General features: G+C 37.3%; 3 protein-coding genes across 14 annotated transcripts in view; 2 read left to right on the top strand and 1 right to left on the bottom strand.

Annotated features, from left to right (window-relative positions):
- Positions 1 to 16,336, top strand: part of Lac (septate junction protein lachesin) — a 38,023-nt gene extending 21,687 nt beyond the window's left edge. For 2 of the 9 annotated variants that reach the window (XM_081975999.1, XM_081975998.1), the window contains one exon: positions 5,148 to 5,964. In XM_081975999.1, coding sequence (XP_081832125.1) covers positions 5,148 to 5,260 — 113 coding nt within the window. In that variant the 3' untranslated portion in view covers positions 5,261 to 5,964. Of the gene's footprint in view, positions 1 to 5,147; positions 5,965 to 6,014 lie in introns of those variants that run through there. The other 7 variants (XR_014177671.1, XR_014177674.1, XR_014177672.1 and 4 more) reach the window with 7 other exon arrangements.
- LOC145726773 (CUE domain-containing protein 2) overlaps positions 8,752 to 22,996 on the bottom strand; it is a 25,724-nt gene continuing 11,479 nt past the window's right edge. For 2 of the 4 annotated variants that reach the window (XM_081976000.1, XM_081976001.1), the window contains one exon: positions 8,752 to 22,966. In XM_081976000.1, coding sequence (XP_081832126.1) covers positions 22,799 to 22,966 — 168 coding nt within the window. In that variant the 3' untranslated portion in view covers positions 8,752 to 22,798. The remainder of the gene's footprint in view (positions 22,967 to 22,996) is intronic. The other 2 variants (XR_014177679.1, XR_014177678.1) reach the window with 2 other exon arrangements.
- LOC145726088 (uncharacterized) lies at positions 11,361 to 12,113 on the top strand. Its single transcript, XM_081975030.1, has one exon. It carries the CDS (start codon positions 11,361 to 11,363, stop codon positions 12,111 to 12,113), a length of 753 nt encoding a protein of 250 aa, XP_081831156.1.

Here is a 22,996-nt window from a genome sequence, read left to right as displayed (position 1 = left end):
CGAGCAGAAAGAGAGATTTTCTGCTCTAGAGCGTTTTCGCTTTCTACTAACAATCTACTCACCAACTTTTTTCGGCGTTTCCATAACAACGCTTGACATACCTGTTTGAAATAACCACATTCCGTCAAAGTGATTTATCGGTGACAATGAGTTCGAGCGACGAAAATGATGCGAGTTGTCCTTCTAATCCACCCCACAGCAGTCGTCGAAAAAATATCGTCTATATTTCGAGCCAAAAGTACTTTTGCCGCTTTTACATGATTGCAGCGTTCGGCTTCGCCTCAAGCTGCAAATTTCATGTGCAAGCGGCAAATATATACTTTCCGCTCTTAATATAGAATATACTATTCCGTTCTTTCTTTTAAAGTATACATCATCATGAAAGTTTTGCTTTCCATGCAACTGACATTGTACTTGTCACATGACAAACAGTATTCAAAATACTAATACCTTAGATACGTATGAGACTATAGTTAAGTTCTCATAACCGCGTTTTGCGTCTAACGTTACTTCCTATTGGTAGAAGCAAAATTTGAAAATGACAGCCCGCAAGAAGCGTCTGTTTTTAGTGTTTTGACCATTTGGACGACGCATAGGGCAAAAGTTATATCTGAATGGCATAACTGAAAACAAATTGAATGAACACGGCAGTCACAGCACAAATGAAGTAGGTTTCCTATGTTTATAGGAATAGGTTTATATATATATATATTATATATCTTAAACATAGGTTTCCTATGTTTAAGATATTTTCATTCATCCTTATTTCCAAGGCGACAAAAATGAAGAATACACTTCTGCAAAACATGCTGAATTAACCTCGGAATTAGCTGAATAGCAGAATACTTAATTAAAAATGTAACAGAAAAATAAACAAAATATTAACAAATTGTGACAACTGACAATTAAAAATATCGTGTTTAGAGACAACTACTGTGAACAGGGAAAAAACTTTCGCCAGATCTGTCAGCTGAAAATGTACTGTTGACCAATAGGAAATAAGTGACGTCAGACGCAAAACGCGGTTATGAGAACTAAGCTTATGAATGATAGGTGATGTATGGTTCATTTTTTTCCCGTGGCGGTTACGTCATCAAGTGCTCCGCCATATTGAAATTTACGCACGTCGTTTATTACAAGCTAGGCTATCCATCTTTTTAATCACCTGTTTGGACGTTGCCGTATTGACAAATTCCTCCTTTAAACCTCACAATATGTATCTTTCATTAAGCAATTATAAATGAAAATGAGAAAACATTATGGTTATGAAAAAAAGACATTCTAAAAATCTCACATGTTTTGCATGCAATCAATGCTTTTTTTTTCGAAATCTGTACAGGGTGGTCCAGTTTTAAGTGTCAATAATTCACCATTTGATAGCTAATCAAAAAATAAGTTGACTTGCATTGTGTCATTTTTCTGAAAATCGTTTCCTAAGACACAGTCCTCCAAATTTCAATTTAAAAAAATCGTTTTATAGTTTAAAACTGAACATAAAAGTCCAAATTTGTACTGAATAGTCTAAAAACTTGCTTTTTACTATTAGGAATGGTCTTATGATTCGATTTCTCAGACTGCCATCCTGGTTGAGTGTCTGAAACTGGCATTCAAGAACTAAAAAAAGTCCGGAAATCAAGACAAAAATTGTATTGTGCATGAAACTCATTTTTTACTACTAAAAATAATATAAAAGTTGACTTTTAATGCTAGAACTGACTTTACTAGGACTAAAGAGAGTCCAAAAGTATATTTTCAAGACTTTAGTTGGTGTACAACTCAATTTTCTGGACTGGATAACAAGTCTAGAAGTAAATTAAATTTTCGGACATTTTATTTCTAAAAATTAGTTCTCAAGACTATTATTGTAGCATTTGGTACCAACATTTTTTACTTTTATTACTGAAGAAACTTGACTTTTGGAAATAGTCTTAAACTCGATTTTTCAGTCTTAAAAAACACGAAAAACAGTCTGAATTTCTTAGAGATGCTACAATTTATTGCACCTATGAGTGTAGAAGTCAATTTAACAGTGAAGAAGCTTGAAATAACATTTTCAAGACTATGGTCAGTGGACACACTGGCTTTTAGGCCTGATAAGTCAAAAACTTTGTAAAGATAGTCTTGAAACTCGATTTGAGGCACTGAAAACACTAAAAACAGTCTAGTTTATTAAGAAATACCCGAATTTTTATCACTGAGGTGTCTAGAAGTCGATTTAATAGTGACAAAGCTTCGAATGCCATTTTAAGTCTATGAAGAATGTAAAAATTGTTTTTTAAGTTTGCTATGTCAATAACTTGGTGAAGATAGTCTTGAAACTCGATTTTCCAAGCTGAAAGCAGTTTTGAAGCACTAAAAATAGTCCAGAATTCGAAGAAAATGAAAAGCAAAGTAAAAAGCACGAAAAGTTCGTTTTCAAGACAATTTTCATGAATCTAATGTCAATGACATTACTAGTTATTATTATGTTATTATTATTACTTATTACTTTCAATACTAAAATATTGAAATTTGTCTTCAAATTATGAAAATTTACTTCAAAAATTTTAAGATTCTGATGTCACTTTTCATTAGTTCAGTCACATTTTAGGGTTCAAGTCAATTTTTAAGGTTTAAATGTATGAATTTGTAGTAACAAATTCTTGAAAAAGTAGTTTTTATGTCTACAAGTCAATTTTTAGTATTAAAGTCTCTCGATTTGCATGAAAACTGGTTACAAACACAATTTTTAAGCTTCTGAAATTTTTATCTTTTCTAATTCAATTTTCAAAACTAAAGTCTTTTAGTTTGTCTGGAAACTATGAAAACTGGCTACAATAATATTTTTTAAACTTCTTAAGTGAATTTTCCGTTTTCAAAACAATTTTTAAGTTGGGTTAGGTTAGTTTTGTGTCTTTGACCGTAATAACGTGTAATAAATGACGTGATTGGTGAATTATTGACATTTAAAATTGGACCACCCTGTATAATTTATCGGTCCGTTTATTACTGCAACAAACAATACACCAGGTTCACATCTGCAGAAGAAATAAAAACTTAATTTAGGGTTGTTTAAGTTGTTAATTAGTGTTGTTATTGCGAGACCTTCGTAGAATTTAAGATTTTTCTTCACCAAACTGGAAAACTTGCAACATTTGGTGGTAAACAAAGGCGGAAAGTTCCAATCAAACTTTGGCTTGGGAACAACAACCACATTCAATTTAAATTATATGGAAAGAATATCACAGATAGGTGCATTCAAACGAGTCATTAACAGCCCAATACCAACATTTCAAGAACTATTCCATAAAAATTGCAAGAAAGGAAAGGCAATGTGTGTATCCTGGGAACTATTAAATCCTAAAGCAGTGTTTTAACTTATAACAGAATTGTTGGTGTTTTAAGAACTTGCTTCTTGGTTTTGTGATATAGGTTGCTTATTTATTTCTTTTTGTAAATTTACCCAGCATTAAATACATATCAATTTGGTTTTGTTGTGTGATTTATTTAACATGTTTTTTCAATTTTAGTTCAATTTATTGTAAGAGCAGGTAGGTACCTCAGTTAAAGAAATTATCTAATTTCATGATTGTTTATGAAGAAAACTAGACCAGAAAAAAGAATCTTGAGTGTACTTTTTAAAGATTTTATTTGTATTTTTCATAATGTGTAAACAATATAATTAAAATAAAAATTTAACCTACTATCTGATGTAAAAGTATTGTTACGATTTTCCCGTGGGTTTACACAAAGTCAATTTAACTCAACGATTAATAAATTTATTTACACTTCAAAACACTCCGTACAAATAATTAATTCAGCTACTAAAACACTACTACAATTCCACAATTATTCCGCTATTTAAACTTTACCGCGTTTCCAAATTCACTACTACACAACAACGCCGTCGTCGACACCGCTTCTTTTATATTCGCAAACCACGTTCTAGAATGACCGCCAAACGCTTCGCGATTTGCCTCGAATATCAAAGATGCTTCCAGGTGTCGCTTCCTAACTGTGGCCTACTTTAACACGCGCCCGGCCAGATATTGCGGCGCTTCGATTCCATCCCGAATCGAGTATAGTAGGCCCAAACCGTAACAGTATTTAACAGTAGCACCATCTGTTTCTAGCCTTATAGTCAGAGAAGATACACGCAAAATTTATAAGGGCTAATTCTGCAAAATAATGGCATTTGATCAAATTTATGTATTAAGTAACTTGTATCTTTCTAATATTACCTGAAACTTATTAGAAATTTCTTTTTTCAACACTCTGCATATGGATTTTGACACAACACAACACCATTATAACCATTGCTTCAAACACCTTTTGTTTAGAGTCTTTTAGAGCAATTGATAATGAGACTTTTTAAATTTGGACCCGTTCAAAACATGATAAGCAAACTCCAGATTAGGCAAATAAAGGTACCTGAAACATAAGCTATCTAGTATTAGCAGCTTATTAATACCTCTACCAGAGTCCTTTTTATGGTATTAGGTAAATCACCTGGTCAGCTTCTGCTAAATACACCTTTACCTTATATCCATGTTTCTTCGAGAACCACTGGCTTGAATAAACTTGGTTTTTGTAGTGTTCTTGTAAAATTTCATCTTGGGAGTAAGTAAATATATGGGCTGTTTCATTGTAACAGTGTTTTCTATTAGAAAAGGCATTCTTTTCTGTTCCACAAACTCTAGTTCCTTCAGAATGTTCCTTGATAGTCGTAAAGTGTATTAAGAAGGTGGCATTTTCAAAACTGACTACCGAAACACACACAAATTATCTAGTCTCACACGTAGTATCGCAGTGAAAAACAAGTTAAAATAAAATACTCCTTAAAATATTGTAAAATTTACATCAAAAATAAAAAATGACTCTTTGTTTACTTTTTGTCAACAATGGCGGCCGATTTTCCGAGCCTTGTCGTCCTGATTCATTGCCGACGTGACTAGATGACGTCAAAATTCTATCGCGCTCGGAACGCATGTAATAGACAAGAAAGGCAAATGATGACGTAACACATCGTATGGACACCCTGTATATTCGAGTTGATTTTATTTCGGTAGTGGGAATTTTGAAAATTTCTGACTGAATTAAAGGATTGTAGTCAGTCGATTTAAATCTAGTTTAAGTATACCATAAGCTAAAATGTCGATTTTTTTCAGAAATTTCTACTCCCAACGTTAACTACCCAGGATTAGTGTGGATAAACGTTGGTAGCAAATTACATCCCTCCCACTTGATATTATTACTTTTATTATTTATCTTTTACGGTTAAATAAGGGCCAATTTTGTATACGTCTTTTTTTTTGTTTATTACATTGGCTGGTCGAGTTTATTTTAAACTTGAACCGAACATCGGACAGTAATACTCAAATTGAATCGCTGCTGCTATTTTGGATTATAAAAAGTTGGATTGGTTGTGAGTGTAAGTTTAGCTTATAGAGCCGGAATAAGAGCAACTTCTTTATATACAATTCAATGACTGACTTATTCCGGTATCTAAAGTGTACAAATTACGAACTTAAACTAGTTAGGCCTAAATATGTATTTAGTTGACGTTTTTACAGTTTTTTTAGGGTTCAAATTTTATTGAGGTTATTCCTCATATAACCCAAACATTTGTGGTAATAATAAGGTGAATTTAAGGCACAAATACACTAAATGTGGGTAGTTTCAAGCATTTATATAACCAAACCAAAAAACGTATTTAAGGATTAAACAACAGCATTTAGGAGGTTTAATGTACTCAAGGTAGTTAAGCATGTTATATCAGTTAAACTTGCTTAAATACCTTCTGTTTTGTAATTCTATGAATTATAAACAGCTTTTTTTGACTTTGTAAAAATATTTTAGATCGTTTTACTGGTTTGCAATCGTACGATTTTTTTGTATCATATTGTACCGTATCTTTAGGTTAATAGCTCGTTAGGGTTTGTAATTATTTTTTTACCACCGGTATTATATTCGTGTATAAAAATACTTGATTTGTTTTCAACAATCCTAATTCTTTTTTTACCATTTTTTTGCAGTTATACAGAGCGTCCAGTAAGCACATGATCAAAAGGGTACTGTGGCGGCATTCTTTAGATCGAAAGGTGACGTAATTGTCATTGTAGCGCTTTTCTAGCGGATTTCCTCGGTTACGTTGCCTCGGGCGTCACCTTCGTTATTTATAGTGGCTGAAGGTCCATTTTACGGTGCTTGGGTAGCCTTTAGACAGCTGAAGAAAGTTCCAGGGGGTTCGGGAAATAAACAAAATTAAAACAACTATTTTCACTAAATGTACTGTATTGCGACTCTCTGTACTTACAGCATATACTTACGGTAACGGTTACCTAATGTAACGAAAGCTACCTTGTTTGGTGGTTCGGGGAAAGCGTGTAACGGTAAAGAAAACTAGCTACGGACCCTTCACTACTGTTTAGCCTGACTACTGTAGATTATGACTGTCTGAGACACGGTGTAAGTACGGCGGTACGGTACGGTTATGTAGAACTGGCAACTCGGCGCCGGAATTTGCACCAAAAACCCAAAGAGGCCCAATTACGTGACCAGCGGTGTTCCCGTCACTCGACCTAATCTCTATATGCCGCCCCGGTTCCCCGGGGTTCGACAAACAGAGCCTCCGTTGCACACTGTTTCCCCAGAATCATGCAACAGAGGTTTCAAGTCTCGTGACGTTGCCAGCCACACAGCCGCTAATCCCTCCAGTACCCCAAACCCGTTCACTACTCCGTGTCCCCGGAGCCAAGTAAACGAGGTACAGGATTCACCGTTCCTGCTTGCTACACCGTTTCCCCGGGGTCAAACAAACAGGAACAGGACCAGAAGGATTACCTAACTGTTTTCAAAATAAAGTAACTGCAGCCGGCGGCGTGTTACCAGAAATACCCTCAAACGGAAAACCCCGGAAAAATACAGAAATTTCCCCAATTTTCAGTTTGTTAAAGTAACTACAGTTAACGGTACGGGTTTAAAACAGCAAACAGAACAAATACCGGACGGTCGGTATGTGCCTATTTTTTACTTACAGATACGCAGAGATAAGGGATACCAACGGCACGGAACGGCTAAGCTGGTTGGTTTTTTCACAAGACGCTCCTTCATCCATATCATGCAACGCCTGTTTAGGAGCTTCTACCACCCGATTTTGACAGAAGACTGCCACTTTATTGAAGATGCGCGTGATCCAAATTTTACCAGCAAAATCTTATTCATTGATGAAGCTGGATTTACTAGAAATGGTGTTTTTAATTCACATAATTTCCATCATTCTTCTTTACCCAGCTATCGAAGTCCACTGCTGGACATAAGCCTCTCCTTTACATTTCCACCGTTCACGATCCCGAGCTACACTCATCCACTGACATTTTTTTTATGTCATCTCGCCATCTTGTGGGAGGTCTTCCTGCACTTCGTTTGTCATTTCGCGGTCGCCACTCTAAGTGGGCGGACATAACGGAACGCCGACCATCGCTCTGACCATAGCATCGTACCCTAGCATCGTTCACAAAAAATAATAAACGCATAGTTTTAAATGTATATGGTCATAACGGAGCGCGAAGCAGCGCTCCGCGCATAGGTCGAAGCCAAGGCCTGGCACCATCGAACCGAGCTTAGTATTTTTTAGACCTTGGACCAAGGGGCATGCTCATTTAGTTTGTTTAAAAGGTAATCGAAAGTAGATATCTTCAGTCTCAAGTCTTCAAAAAAACGGTCCAAATCTTTTCTTAAGTCCTGATATAGATGATGAAATTCTCCATAACATAAACAAACGTCTTTTGTTGATAGGATGCACTGTTCTTTATTGTGATGGATTATACAGGTACCACATTTTAGCACTTGGGTTTTATAAAATGTCTTCATTATCTGACAAAGAGGATAATCCATGTTTATCTCATTTTCGTTACCGTTTAACAGGCGCAATGGCGCAAATTAGCGAAGGTCGAAGCTTCGTTATGACCACTCTTGAGCGAGGCTCAAAGCAAGGGTCGACAGTACCATGCTGTGGTACTGTGTAGAATATAGTTCAAAAAAGTCATAGTCCGGACCATGCTTAACTTAAGCTGGGCTTGAAGTTCGACGGTGCAAATGGCGGTAAATCAAGTGATCGAGTTCACCGTTTGGCCGCTAGAGGGCGTCAAAGTTGACGGTTAACTAAAAAATTGTCAAAATCAATCAGCTGCGCAGCACTCTGGTTAAACGTCAATAACTCGGTTATTTGACAAGTGACAGGAAAAGTGATTAGAAATAAAATTGTAGAGAACATTCCGAGGTTTCCAAAAATACCATTAAATCAAGTGATCGAGCTCACCGTTTGGCCGCTAGAGGGCGTCAAATTTGACCGTTAACTAAAAAATTGTCAAAATCAAAGTTAAACGTCAATAACTCGGTTATTTGACAAGTGACAGTAAAATATGTTGATTCGTCTAATAATACTCGTTCTTTGTTTCAATTTTTTGAGAAAAGTATTACAGATAAATCCAACAAACCATATATCGTTGAAATCGCCTCGATGTGCCCTATTCATCAGTGGAATACAGGGTGTTCCATTTAAAAAAAACCTAAGAGTAGTCTGTCACACTTTTTTGGGACATCCTGTATAATTCAAGTAAGTTTAAAATTTAGAACAATGTCTACAACTTTTGTGTAAAATTTTTTTTTCGAAAATCATTGACAAAAAAAGTTAAAGAAGGGGCCGTTTATAATGAGACACCCTGTACAAAAAGGAAACATAATTCTGGATAATTAACTAAAACACACACAGTAATTATAATTATGATGGTATATTTTCACACATAAAACTAAATAAGTAAATCAGATCTCTTCAAAAACATATACGAGAGATACAACCCATACAAATAATAGGAAAGTAGATCATACATTTTTTGTGCCAGTTTAAAAACTATACAAAAATACAAAAAAAAAAACCATACAAATGCGTTAATATAATCAATAAAACTGACGAAATAAGTAAACGAATTACATTTAAAAACCTCGGCGCAGTCATCATCGTAAAATAATAAAACTTACCTTAAGTGATTGAACGAAACTATAAGTTAAGTATCTTAAGATACTACCGGCTACATTGACGCTAATGCAAATATGCAGCCGGTTGCATATACAACAACAAATCACAGGTTTATCATAAATAATAGGAAACGTGTTTAAAATAGAGATAATAATATTTTAGTGCATATTTACGTCATAAATGTAGTTAATTACTCAAGACGATTACATCATTTTTGCCACTTTGTGTACTTTAACTTGCATGGAATAGTAGAAGATGATGGTCATTTCGTATATCCAGTAGTTTCATAGTTAATCTTTGAAATTAAAGACATTACAAGTGAATTTCATAATTTTTTTTTTAATGAAATTATTAATATTACCAACATATTCAGCAACATTGTTTTATTTGCTTAGAGTATAAACTATATAGGGTTTTCCATTAAAAAAAATTGGGAAAATTTGGCAGAGACGGTTCGTAAAACATTTTTGGGTCGTCGTGAAGCACCCTGTCGGACCGCAATACAGAAATTAGTGGAACAATCTGTTGGGAGTTTACACTACAGTATTTCAGGCTCAAGTATATGCCATCCTAGTTTGCGGGCGGGTTCTCCTATATCCGACCCGAAGAGGGGTGACAGAACAGTCATCTGCTCCGACAGTAAGGCTGCCATCAGGGCCATTGAGGCCGATGAGGTGCGGTCCAAGCTGGTAATGAAGTGTAACCTTGGAGGCCCTGTCTCGGGGCGGAGGGGTATACCTCGCGTGGGTGCCGGGACACACGGGTGTCTCCGGCAACATGGAGTCTGACAGACTTGCCGGCCTTGGAACTAGGGAACCGGTCTCGGGACCTGAACCTAGTGTGGGGATCTCCTATAGCACGGCGGTCCGCTCAATAGAAGGCATGGCTGGCAAACTCTTCCAGCAACGCTGGGCAACTGCTCCCGGCATGAGACAGGGAAAGGACCTAATATCTGGTCCGTGCCCCAAACGCTAAACCTAAACAGAGGCAAGCTACGAACGGTGTCACCTGGCGCGGCATATGCACAGACTGGGAATTCACGAAGACCCGGCCTGCAGAGGCTGCTTGGAGGACGATAAACACCGGGGCATGTACTTAGTGACTGTCCCGCCTTTGCCACACCTACCTGGGACAGCCAACTCTGTGTCACAGGGAACTAAGGGAGCTGCATCCGACCAGCATCGTTAGATTCTTTGAATCAACGGGACTACTGTAGCTCCGGCTAGCGGGACGCGACGGGTCCATCTGAGGCCCACCTGGGCTAAATAGCCCCCCGCATCACCAAACAACAATCTGTTGGGACAAGTTAGTGATGTGAAGAATAAAACCCGGGCACGTCGCTCAAGAACAGCCGAGAATATTGCTGCTGTAGCCGAAAGTGTTGAAGAAAACCCAGGTTTGTCCACTCCTAGTCGTTCTTTGGAATTACGCATTCCACGAACGTCATTACAACGAATTTTGCATAAAGTCTTGGGTCTTAAGGCTTGAACTCAAGCCGGCCAATCATCAACAACATCGTTGGTTTGCTGATTGGGTCCAGAAAATGAAAATCATCTTGAGTGATGAGACCCATTTCCACCTCGGTGGCTTTGTCAACAAACAAAATTATCGGATCTGGGGCTCGGAAAATCCAAGAGTTATGGTTGAAAAGCGTCTCTATCCTCAACGTGTGACTGTTTGCTGAGGTTTATGGTCCGGCAGGGTCATTGGACCTTACATTTTTGAAAATGAGGATGGAGATTTTATGGCCGGAATTGGATGGTACTGATCTGGACAACGTTTACTTTCAACAAGACGGCGCTACGCGCCACACAAGCAACGAAACCATTGATCTTTTACCGTGTTATCTCTCGATTGGCCGAGATCTTGTGATTTAACAGTGTGGGAGAGAGACAACAACCCTGTCTTAAACCCTTCGTAACTGGAAAGCTGTCAGAGATTTTGCTTTTCAATTTGATCTTAGATGTAACGGGTGATTTTTTTGCTGGTATCTTTTTGACAACACTGTTTTTGACAGATCACGCGTGAATCGTGTCTTGTGTCATTGTCAAACTTGTTCAGTTTGGTCTATAATTTAATCATGAATCGACTTACGAACGAACAACGCTTGCAAATTATTGAATTTTACTATCAAAATTCATGCTCGATTAAGAGAGTGCATCGCGCACTTCTTCCAATTTATGGGCAGTTTGGTCGGCCTACTGAGGGAGCTATTCGGAAGCTTGTGACTAAATTTCGAACCCAGTTTACACTATTGAACATTAAACCACTAACACGCATACGTAGAGTGAGGACCGAAGAAAATATTGCGGCTGTATCCGCCAGTGTTATTGATGACCGTGAAATGTCGATTCACCGCCGTTCGCAGCAATTGGGCCTCTGTTACTCCACTACGTGGAAAATTTTGCGAAAGGATTTGGGTGTAAAACCTTATAAGATACAGCTGGTGCAAGAATTGAAGCCACACGACCTCCCACAACGTCTAACATTTGGTGAATGGGCGCTGGCAAAGTTGGAGGAAGATCCATTTTTTTATCGAAAAATTGTGTTGAGCGACGTAGCTCATTTCTGGTTGAATGGATTCGTCAACAAGCAAAATTGCCGCATCTGGAGTGAAGACCAGCCAGAAGCATTGCAAGAGCTACCAATGCATCCCAAAAAAGTCACTGTTTGGTGTGGATTATGGGCCGGTGGCATCATCGGGCCGTACTTCTTCAAAGGCGACGATGGCCGGAATATTACTGTGAATGGCGAGCGCTACCGTGTGATGATTGACGATTATTTTATGCCCAAAATGGAAGAATTGGACATGCCTGACATGTGGTTTCAACAAGACGGTGCCACATGCCACACGGCACGCGAATCAATGGCCAAATTGAGAGCCGCCTTCGGTGAACAGTTTATCTCACGTTTCGGGCCCGTCAATTGGCCGCCTAGATCGTGCGATTTAACGCCTTTGGACTATTTCTTGTGGGGCCATGTTAAGGCTCATGTCTACAGGGATAAACCAACAACGATTGACGCACTGGAAGCCAATATTGAAGCATTTATTCATGAAATACCGGCCGATATGTTGGAGAGAGTGTGCCAGAATTGAACCTTGCGCATGGGCCATCTAAAGCGGAGCCGCGGCCAACATTTACATGAAATCATGTTCAAACATTAAATTATATTGATCGTTCTATCGATTCCAATAAAGATTTCATCAATTTTTTCAAATTTTTTGTGTTTTTTTTTGAAAATCAAATCCTATACCTCTTAAAAAATCACCCGTTATAAAGTTTCTGAGAACTTTCCCATACAGACGGCTCATTGTACTGGTAACAGACACTTCTTTGTTTCCCTTTTTGTGAATCGGGGTAATCCATCTTCTTCCATTAAGATAGAATTCTTTCCCCGTTAATATATCTGGTAAACAGTTCCCTTATATGCTTTATGAGTTTTGCTGTCCCCAATTTCAGTAATTCCTTCTGATCCGCTAGCTTTTTTATTTTTCATCAATTGCTTTTCGTATCGACGCTTCGTTAACGTCCACTCGTGGGCCCTGTGCTTGATACGCTTTGGGAGAGTTTGTAAGATATGGCACTCTATCTTCTTTGAGTTGTTGTGAGTAATGTTGGTACCATTTGCTCATCTGAATTGGTTGGAAGTTTACTTTGTTTACGGTGTTGGATTTTACGTTTCTGATTAATTTCCAGGCTTCCGATGATCTGGTTCCTCCTAGGTACCTGTTCACTTCAATACATTTTCTCTCCCAGGTCTAGTTTTTGTTCTTCTTTATCATGTTCTTAAATTTAGTCTGTTCCCTCTTGTAGGTTGGACTATCATCTAGGTCTTTCGTGTTTAGCCCTTTCTGATATGCTTTTTGCTTTGTTGTTCTTTGATGTTGTACTTCTTCATTCCCGGTTATGTCATTATGTTTTTTAAAGGGAGAAGTGTCAATATCCAAAACTTCATTTCCAGCCGATTTTACGGATTCCATTATATGTGAGTAGAGGTCCTCAGTTCCCGAGTGTCAAATAGTCGTTATCCAACTTCTGGTTTAACCGACTCTGGTAAAGTCCCCTAATACCAGGTTCGTGTAGTCCATTAATGTTATATTTCTTGTCAACCAGTTTATGCTGATGATTTGAGGCTTAAAGAGAATTTTGTTGTCTCTGTAGATGTCAATGTCGTCTTTTTCGGATAAATCAATATTTCTTGAGACATGGGCCGTTAATAATTGGGAAACGCCCTAAAACGTCCCGAGATATTAACGTAAATAACATTTCCTTATGTGAAAACAAAACCAACTACTACTTGACAATTTAACTTTTTTGCAAGCATTTCTTTCACACCCCGTATAAGGCAGTTAAAAAAGCCAATAAACCAAACCCAATGACAGTCCAAACCGCATTAAAATCTGTTGACTCCTTTCGGAATGACGAGGTTTTAAATATGATCCCCAGTTTAGTTACCTAACAAGTAACAGTGGTTTAAACTGATATAACCGCCTTGAGTAGTTTGTACCGGGTGACCCAATAAGACTGTTCCTCGGCAATATCTCGGGAACCGTTCGCCGTTAGACTTCGGGGTAAAAAAATAACTGGGTGGCCATGAAGAATCGCTGGAAAATATTTTCAAGTTGTAAAAATGACCACGAGAAGTGCCAATTGCCATCTTAAATTTGAAAATTGCATTTTCTATAAATTTTGCCTAACAAACTACAAAGTTTTTGTTAACATTTTTAAAGAGAATCAGTTTATTCGTAAAACAAAATTTTTAGTTGTTTCAAAAACAAAATTGGTGGGGGGTGTTCAAGGGTTTTTGTAATAATTCGCTTTAACTCCTTAAAGGTTTAACAAATCGTTGAAAAGAGCATTCCTTGGGGAATACTGTTCTCGCGGACTGAGTGTGATTTAGAAGTCATGCATTATTGACTTCATCCTTGTCTATTGTTCACTTTCAGAAAGGGTAAATATCTAAGTGAATGTCTTCCAAAAAAAAACATTTACTGATTAGCGCTTCTATTTCAGTCATTGTCAGTTTGAAAACCATCGAAATTTATTTGATTTGTTTACTATTAATTCTTTTCCGTTTCTTTGTGTTGTTAATCATTTATAAAGTTTTCTATTTACCACACCACCACAGTTCTTTTAAGAGCTATTGTTTCTACGCTTTTAACATTCTGTCAGTACTTTCATAATATTATTATTAATATTTTTATTTTTTTTATGTCGGCTGTCACGATCTAACCAAAATTGGCACAATTACTAACCTGTTTTGAAAAAAAAGTGGGAGTGTCTATTATGGTTTTTATTTAGCCATTTGGTTTTTCCTAAATTCGGAATTACTTACTATTACTGTTTTTTTTTAGAAAATGTCTGGAAAAATTCTCCACAGACAAGCCCAGCAGTTAATTCTTAACCTTTGTGAATATTTTGAATTGGAAGAAACCAATGGAGGACCTTTAGAAGCTTTATCATCTGTTCAGGAAGAAAATTTTAAGACCTTACATATTCTTACTGATGTATTTTTTTTGATACTAAAAGGTTGCAGCTGCTTTGAAAATTTCCCGCAAAACTGTATTCGATTCGGAAAAAGCAAGCAAGTAATCTTATGATTTCCTCACCTAGAAAACGTAAATCGAGTCGTTATCGACGGGCCAAGACCACTGATTTATCTGAAAGCATCAAAATGGATGTTCGAAATACATTATATGATATGTACAACAAAAGTATGTTAATAATAGTAAAATATATCTACTTTTGTAAGAAACATCTATTAACATTTCATTGTTTCCAGAGACTGAGATTTTTGGGTTGCCTTATAGATTTTTCATAAAAATTTCTTCAAACATATAATAATAAAGTCATAGAAAAAATAAAATAAGTGGATTGCAACCTGAAAATGAGATATGAGATACTACAGCATCACTCAGAATGTCTTATGGAATTTTTAATTTGTTGTATTTATTTTAGAGAAACATGTAACCATCCAGAACCTAAATCAAGAGCTTAAAGTTAAAGAAATACTACATATTGGTAATACATCTCTGCGAATTTTGGTAAATAAATTAGGTTTCAAATTTAGACGGAATTCTATGATCCAAACTTCTCATAAATAAAAAATGTTATTTCGGTCAAGATATTTTTGATTTGCTTTGGTATAAAGGTTGTTTTAGTGCAAATTTGCAGCCAAAGATCTCTACTTTCTGACTGACAATACACGCAAAATTTTAAACGTGACGAAGCTTTAGACACCCCCTTTTCTATAATATGAACACAACAGGTTTGTTGACGAAAACTTGATTTGATTCATATGATTATAAATGACGTAGCCTTCGTGACGCACGGGTAAACTCACTCCGCGAGAACAGTAGGAAGCAACCATAATATAGTTGAATCTTACTCCGCCAGGGGGCTAGTTTTGATACCATGACCCAAATTCCAAATTAATCAAAAAAATCAAACGGAATGGTATGACTTTTTCTTTATGAAAAAGGACCCAAGTAACATCCAAAGAGGCTAATGAAAACCGTTTTTTTTAAATCTCGTTCCTAACCTTGTAACAAAACACCACCACCATTTAACCATCCCGCCATACAAGAGCCGGAAGTACAGCAGCGCCACCAATTCCGCTTTGCATGCAACACCCAAGCTAGCAAGAGTTCATGTCGAGCTGCCGTAGCATCTGCCTCGCGCCAGAACTCATTAATTTCATTTTATTTGCCATGTGCTACTAAGTCTAATAATAAAAGGACTTGGAAATCCTTGAGAGACAGGTTCACTAAGGAGAGAAACAAGATGAGGTCGGGATCTGAAGCACATGAGTCTTGGGTGCATTTCAATGCTATGTTATTTTACTCAAAATTCGTTTTTAGAACATATACAAACACGAAACCACCATTTAAAGCTCTTGTTGGTCAGCGGAAGAGACCATCTTTTCACCAGTGTCAACTCGCCACTCGATAGATGATGACTCTAGAGGCACGCCCTCCCCACCAATTGAAAAATCAATAATCAGCCCCACACCCACTCTTAATAAAGGTTAGTCTGATAATAACATAGTGATAATGAAGTTAAAATTATAATCTGACATATGTAATAGGACTAGGTGTGTCAAAGAAGCAGAGAAGGATGATCTTGTTAAAAACATTTCATCAAATTTACAGAGTGTGACTGCTACTCGAGTCTCGAATTCAAATAGAGCATTTGCAGACTACACATATGTGCGACTGGATGAAATGAATCCAGAAGTTGCAACCACAAAACGATTGGAAATATTTCATGTTTTAGAATCATAAAACCTAATATTAAATATAAACATTTAAATAACTAATTATTCGTTTTCATATTAGAGTATTAAGTTTTATGGACCTCATAGTATTTAAGAGCACAGAGTAGCTTAAACACAATTTTGTCACCTTGTATTAGCCAAGTCATAATAAAATTTACACTGCCTTAACCAATGTCCTTCAAATGACCATTACTTCAGTTGAGTTGGAAGATAAAAAAAAATTAAATTAATTAAGGCATGCACCTATTTTTAATAATAGTAATTTAAAAAAAAAAACATCTGCAAAGTAATAACTGCATTTCTGAAATTAAACGAATATTACAAAGACACTACTACACTGAAAGAAATAATGTTAAATACTAAGATGAACTAAACTAACAAAAGTCCTTTATTTATTAAACGATCCTGCCATGGTATTGGTGCTTCTATTACAAAATATCTAACCAAATTATCCCTTATACCATAAATTTCTCTTTTTGCAACATTTGCAGCCATTCTACCCACAGATTGCATTGCTGGTCTTTCAGTTCTCCATATTCCATTTGCTTCCCCAACAGTGTCAGTATAATCTGAGGGACAATACTGGCTGCGCAATTCAGTTTGGCAAAAATTATGGAGAATTACAACTGCCTTAACCATATGGTCAATATTAGCTATATCAGCATAATTAAATATTCTTTGCACATGGGATAAATTTTTGCCAGGATATGGTCGCATTATGTACGTTTTAAGGGGAAATGCTTCATCAGCTACAAAAAAGTAAGGCGTGACTATATGGCTATTAGGTAGCTCTGATGGGGGTGGAATGTCCATTTCATTTCTTTCCATAGCTTTTCCAAAAATGCTATTTTGAAAAATTCCACCGTCACTTTGTGAGCCATATGCTCCAATGTCCACAAAAGTAAACTTATAGGTACTATCACAGGCTGCCAATAAAACAATGCTAAATGTCTTCTTATAATTGAAAAACAATGATCCACTTTTTGGTGGAGCCTGAATATTAACATGTTTTCCATCCAATGCCCCCAAACAGTGTGGAAAATTCCAATTTTCCCAGAATCCCCTGCTTATTTTCTCCCATTCTTCATAACTACTTGGAGTTTTTAAATACAGAGGACTAAGCACGGTCCATATTGTCTGGCAGGTTTCTTTAATAATTTTGTGCACTGTTGTATGCCCAACATGAAATTGCCAGGCTAACATTTGCATGGTACTTCCTTCTGATAAATACCAAAAATTATTTTATGTGCGATTTTATTAAACACGAATCAAAGAATATGCTGCAAACAATTACTGCAATGTGATAATCAGCTGAAATTCCATCTGAACGATATTGCTTTGTAATATGAGGCTTAGTAAAGGACAGTAGCTTATTAAAACTACTTTTGTTCATTCTGGTGTACTTAAAGTATTGTTCTTCATCCCAAGTTCTCATTTTTTTGTAGTACTGGTATCCACCAGACTGTTTGCGAGCTTTGTTAATTGGCCTTACTTTGAAACGCCGGTGCCTTTTCTTTTTGTCTTGTAAAGTTAGCATATAACTACACAGAGTCAATCCTAACATTCCTAACAGACTGTATGTAATAACTGCTTGGTTATCCATAATAACCTTTTTTGAAATACAAATTATTTATTTAAATAACAAACACACATAACCTTAAAAAGTAAAAAAATAAACACAACAAAGTGAACTGTGAAATCCAACTTCATGAATATAAATTGGTCTAAAAATTTCTGCTTCGGCTACAGCGCCAGCGCCAAAGCCAACGCGAAATCCAAATCCAACTTCAAGTTTATAAATCCGGCTTTAGTCGCATATTTTGGTGAGCTGTCTCAAAAACTAAAGTCTTCTACATTGTGGAGTGTATATTCTATGCTCAAATCCACCTTAAGCACTCATCATAATGTAGATTTGGCAAAGTATTTGAAACTAAGGGCTTTTTTAAAAAGGCAGAAAGATGGATACCAACCCAAAAAATCTAAGGTGTTTGAGAAGGAAGAAGTTATTAAATTTTTATCGGAAGCTCCAGATGCCAACTATTTATCAACCAAAGTAAGTTTCAGAACTTTGGATCGAATTTTAATTGAATAACCAAGTATTTTTGTCTAGGTTGCGGCGGTTCTTGCGATTGCCGGAGCATGTAGAAGTGACGAACTTGTGCGAATGCAATTAGATGATATTTTTTGTTTCCCTTCCTGATACCAAAACGAAGAGACCGAGATCTTTTGTGGTATCAGAACACCTGGACATGTATAGAAAATATGCTTCTTATCGTCCTTCTGGATTTGAAAGCCGAAGATTTTTCTTCAGATATTGGAGGGGTAAAGCATTAAAACAGGTTATTGGAATTCATAAATTTGGTGCTATGCCACAAGAGATAGCAACTTATTTAAAACTACCAAATGCTCAGAAGTAGTTTTGCGGTCATTCTAGAACGTGGTTTGCGAATATAAAAGAAGCGGTGTCAACGGCGGGAGTAGTGAATTTGGAAACGCGGTAAAGTTTAAATAGTGGAATAATTGTAGTAGTGTTTTTAGTAGCTGAATTAATTATTGTACGGAGTGTTTTGAAGTGTAAATGAATTTATTAATTGTTGAGTTAAATTGACTTTGTGTAAACCCACGGGAAAATCGTAACAATTGGTGTCAGAAGTGGGATCAGACTTTAGTGCGACGTGAATTTGAACTAAACTTAAACGGGTTAGTGTTCAGAATTTTATTTTATGCCAATAACAAGACGTCAGAGTGCAATTATGGAGGCCCAACTTGCAGCTATTATGAAAATGCTTAAACAAAACAAGGAAGAACAAGAAATGATTCGACAACAAGATATAGAAATGCGTCAAGAAGATAGAGAGCGGCAAGAAAAGCGTAACGTTCTAGCGGGGACCAAAACAGAAATCCAAGAGTATGTAACCCATAGTCTCAAAAAGATGGAGTGTGATGTTCAGGTAAAACTAAATGATGTTCGGGAGGACATTAATGATAAAGCTACGCGACTTAGAGCGGAAAATTGACAGCAGAGGAGTCTGCTTTACAGTGATCACCCGAAACGGGCTCAACAAGATCAAGCCTCCCACATACGACGGTCAAACTTCATGGGCAACGTACCAACTCCAATTTGAGGCAACTCCAACTCCAAATAACGAGGAAATGGCTGTAGCACTGGTGGTGGCATTACGAGGACCTGTATTGGAGCTGTTACAGACTCTGTCTATCGCCCAACGAAGCAACTATGAAGCATTAGTAGCTGCATTAGAACGTCGTTATGGGGATCAACATAAGAAAGGACTGTATCGAACGCAATTAAAGGCAAGACAGCAGAAAACTGGTGAAAATCTAGAAGAGTTTGAGGCCGAAAATCGTCGCCTTGTGCATCTGGCTTACCCAACCGTCCCGGAGGAAATCCAAGAAGAATTTGTGGCCCAGTATTTTGTAGATGGGATTCGAGATCCGGAGGTAAAGAAAATGCTGAAGATATTCAAAGGGAGCAACAGCAGCGAATTACTGATTCGAGCGCTGGAAGTTGAAGCTGCGTGCAATGACTTAAAGCCAGAGACTATTCAAGAGGAGAGAGTACCGCCAGCCGATCATGTTGCTACATTAATAGATGAAATTAAATCAATGTTCGGCCAATTAGTGCAACAAATGGCAGCATTAGGAAATGGTAAGTCCACGCAGTTAGAACGATCACGCCCGATCACTAGAGTGAAGTGTTATCGATGTGGACGCAAAGGACACTATAGAAGGAATTGCAGACAGCGGTCTTGTTCTCCAAACTCACAGTGTCGACGAAATCAGGACATCAGAACAAATCACCGGAACTCCTCTGCTAAAAGAAACATTACGTGTTATAATTGTGGACGTAAAGGACATTACCGCTGGAATTGCAGACAGCAGTCTCGTTTACCGACCCCGCAGAACTGGCGTAACCACGAGCAGGAAATGAAGAACCCGGAAGGACAATTACCACGATATGTAGAGGATCGTCAAGCTTTTGATAGTGACTTAAGGCACCGGAAAGGACAAATTCATGATGGATGGAGGATTGGTCAAATTGCGAAGGTGACAGATAAAGAGGCTACAAAAAGAATGAAGAGCAGCGTTTCTAAGGAAGACATAATAATAGGACAGCGCTCACTCTGATTTGAAAGTAATCAGAAGATGGTTGGAGAAGGATTTGAAACCGGATTGGCAACAGATTTCCAGATATGGACCAACAGTAAGGGGTTACTGGTTGCAGTGGAATTTGCTTCGACTGCGATGATGGAGGAGGACACTTTGGAGTAAACCAGACTTTGGCTAGAATAAGAGATCGATTTTACTGGATTAACTTCAGAAAGGACGTTGAGGAATGGTGTAAACGGTGTGACCAGTGTTCGTTACAGAAGGGATCCAGCACAATTCAGGAACTTGAGAGAGAGAAGATGAAACCAAACAACGACCGTATGAAGATGACACTGGACCACAAACCAGCTGGTGGCAATTATAAGGAAGGTGATGCTGTGTGGATGTTTCAACCCAGGAGGAACAAAGGATTTAGTCAAAGATGGCAACGACACTGGGAGGGACCTTACAATGTGGTAAAAAGGTTAAACGACATCGTGTACAGAATCCAACGCACCCCCAAAGGCAAGATAAAAATTGTCCATCTGGACAGACTCAAGAAATACCAGGGATTAGATGAAGCGGATCGGGACGATCAGCTTTATGCTCGATACTTCTGAACGAGCACTCGATTCGGGATGGAATCAATGCGCCGCAATATCTGGCCGGGCGCGTGTTAAAGTAGGCCACAGTTAGGAAGCGATACAGCTAGAAGCATCTTGGACGTTCGATGCAAATCGCGAAGCGTTTTGCGGTCATTCTAGAACGTGGTTTGCGAATATAAATGAAGCGGTGTCAACGGCGAAAGTAGTGAATTTGGGAACGCGGTAAAGTTTAAATAGTGGAATAATTGTGGAATTGTAGTAGTGTTTTTAGTAGCTGAGTATTGTACGGAGTGTTTTGAAGTGTAAATAAATTTATTAATTGTTGAGTTAAATTGACTTTGTGTAAACCCACGGGAAAATCGTAACATTATGATAATAAATATTTTTTTATAATGCCTAAATGAATTCTATTTAGACTCACAAGTGGCTTAACATCTTGTAGCTAAATTGATTTTTAGTTTTAAAAAACTTATCAAAATTCCATTAATTTAATTTTCCCAATATTTTAGTTTAGAAACAAGATTTTGAAAAACGGTTTTCACTGGCCTATTAGTCTACTTTTTCATACAGAAAAAGTCATATCATTCCAATTGATTTTTTTGGAATTTGTGTCATGGTGTAACCCACTAACCCACTGGCGGCAAAGGATTCAACTATATTTTGATTGATTCTTATTGGCCAAGGAATGCTATTTCCAACGATACCAAATTTGTTAAAATCGGTCAAATCGCTAAGAAGTTACAGTAGGTTATTACAACAACAGCCCCCACCATCTTTCTTTTTGGAATAACTGAAATTTGTGTTTTACGAAAATGCTAGATAAACTGGTTAACTAACTCTTTAAAAATGTGAGCAAAAACTTTTGCCAAGTAATTTTTGTAACCCCAAAGTCATACGACGTACGGTTTCTGAGACATGGCCGAGGAACAGTCTTATTGGGTCACCCGGTACGTGTGGTGTCTGATTGTGAACAAAACATCCACAGCACATAGGATACCCTGTAATCTGAGATTTTTTCGAACGAGTATTCAATACAGAGGAGAGGTTACCCTCCGCGAAACTCATCAGATATTCAAGTATAAGTAAAATGACTAGTTTGAAACTTATCCTACATAATAATACTTACGGTGAGAACATTAAAAGTGGAGCAAGTAGTCGCACTAGGCTTGTGTGAAGGTTGCGAGGCATTTTATATTGTTTTTTTTTTTTTAATTTGGTCCAGACACACTGAATGCCATTTTTGGGAAAAACAATACGAAGAGAGACAATCACAATGTTACTGAGTTGTTGAGGATATCATTTTTTTGGTTGCCCGCATATCCTTGCCCAGTCCAACACTTGCTCCTTATAGCTAGTTGAATACGTTGTAAGTACTAAACAACCATAGTGCGGGTCTATTAAGAATTACATTTGCACGTCTAACTACAACATCATTTTTGAGTAGTACAGATCCTAAATGAGGCGTCTTAAAGACTTGCCTGAATTTCAGTAAAAGGTGATTACTGATTAACGCTACTACTAAACAAATTTGAGAGGAATTACTTGCACTCCTCAGTACACTAAATATTAATTGAATAAGGTATTGTAAAGTGCAGTGTAAACACTTTTTGAGAATCTTAAACGTAACTAAACTAAAGAAGAGTGATATAACTACGAATAACACAGACAGGATTAAACTCAAAAATATCCGAGGAAACCTAATAAAGAGCAGGGCAGTCAAACTGAATAACAATAAAACAAATCGAGGTACGAAAGTGAGGGAACAACGGCTTCGGCCCCGATTGCCACTTGGTTACGGGGAGTGGGCTTGGCCTTTTTTGTTTTTTTTTAGAGAAATGTCTTCCACGTCATCCCCCTTTTTTACCTCAGTGTACCTTTCACCTTTCAGACTTACAATTTTATTGTCGCGATAGCGGACCAATTTTTTGGGCTCCACTTTGGGAGCTACTGGCCGATACTCCTAAGCAGAACACACTCAACCCGACTTTAT

Source organism: Ips typographus, linkage group LG3 (assembly GCF_016097725.1).
Source record: "Ips typographus isolate SLU linkage group LG3, UJ_Ityp_2.0, whole genome shotgun sequence".
Taxonomy (NCBI): domain Eukaryota; kingdom Metazoa; phylum Arthropoda; class Insecta; order Coleoptera; family Curculionidae; genus Ips; species Ips typographus.
Note: the sequence above shows the minus strand (reverse complement) of the source record. Positions and strands in the feature narration are given on the sequence as shown.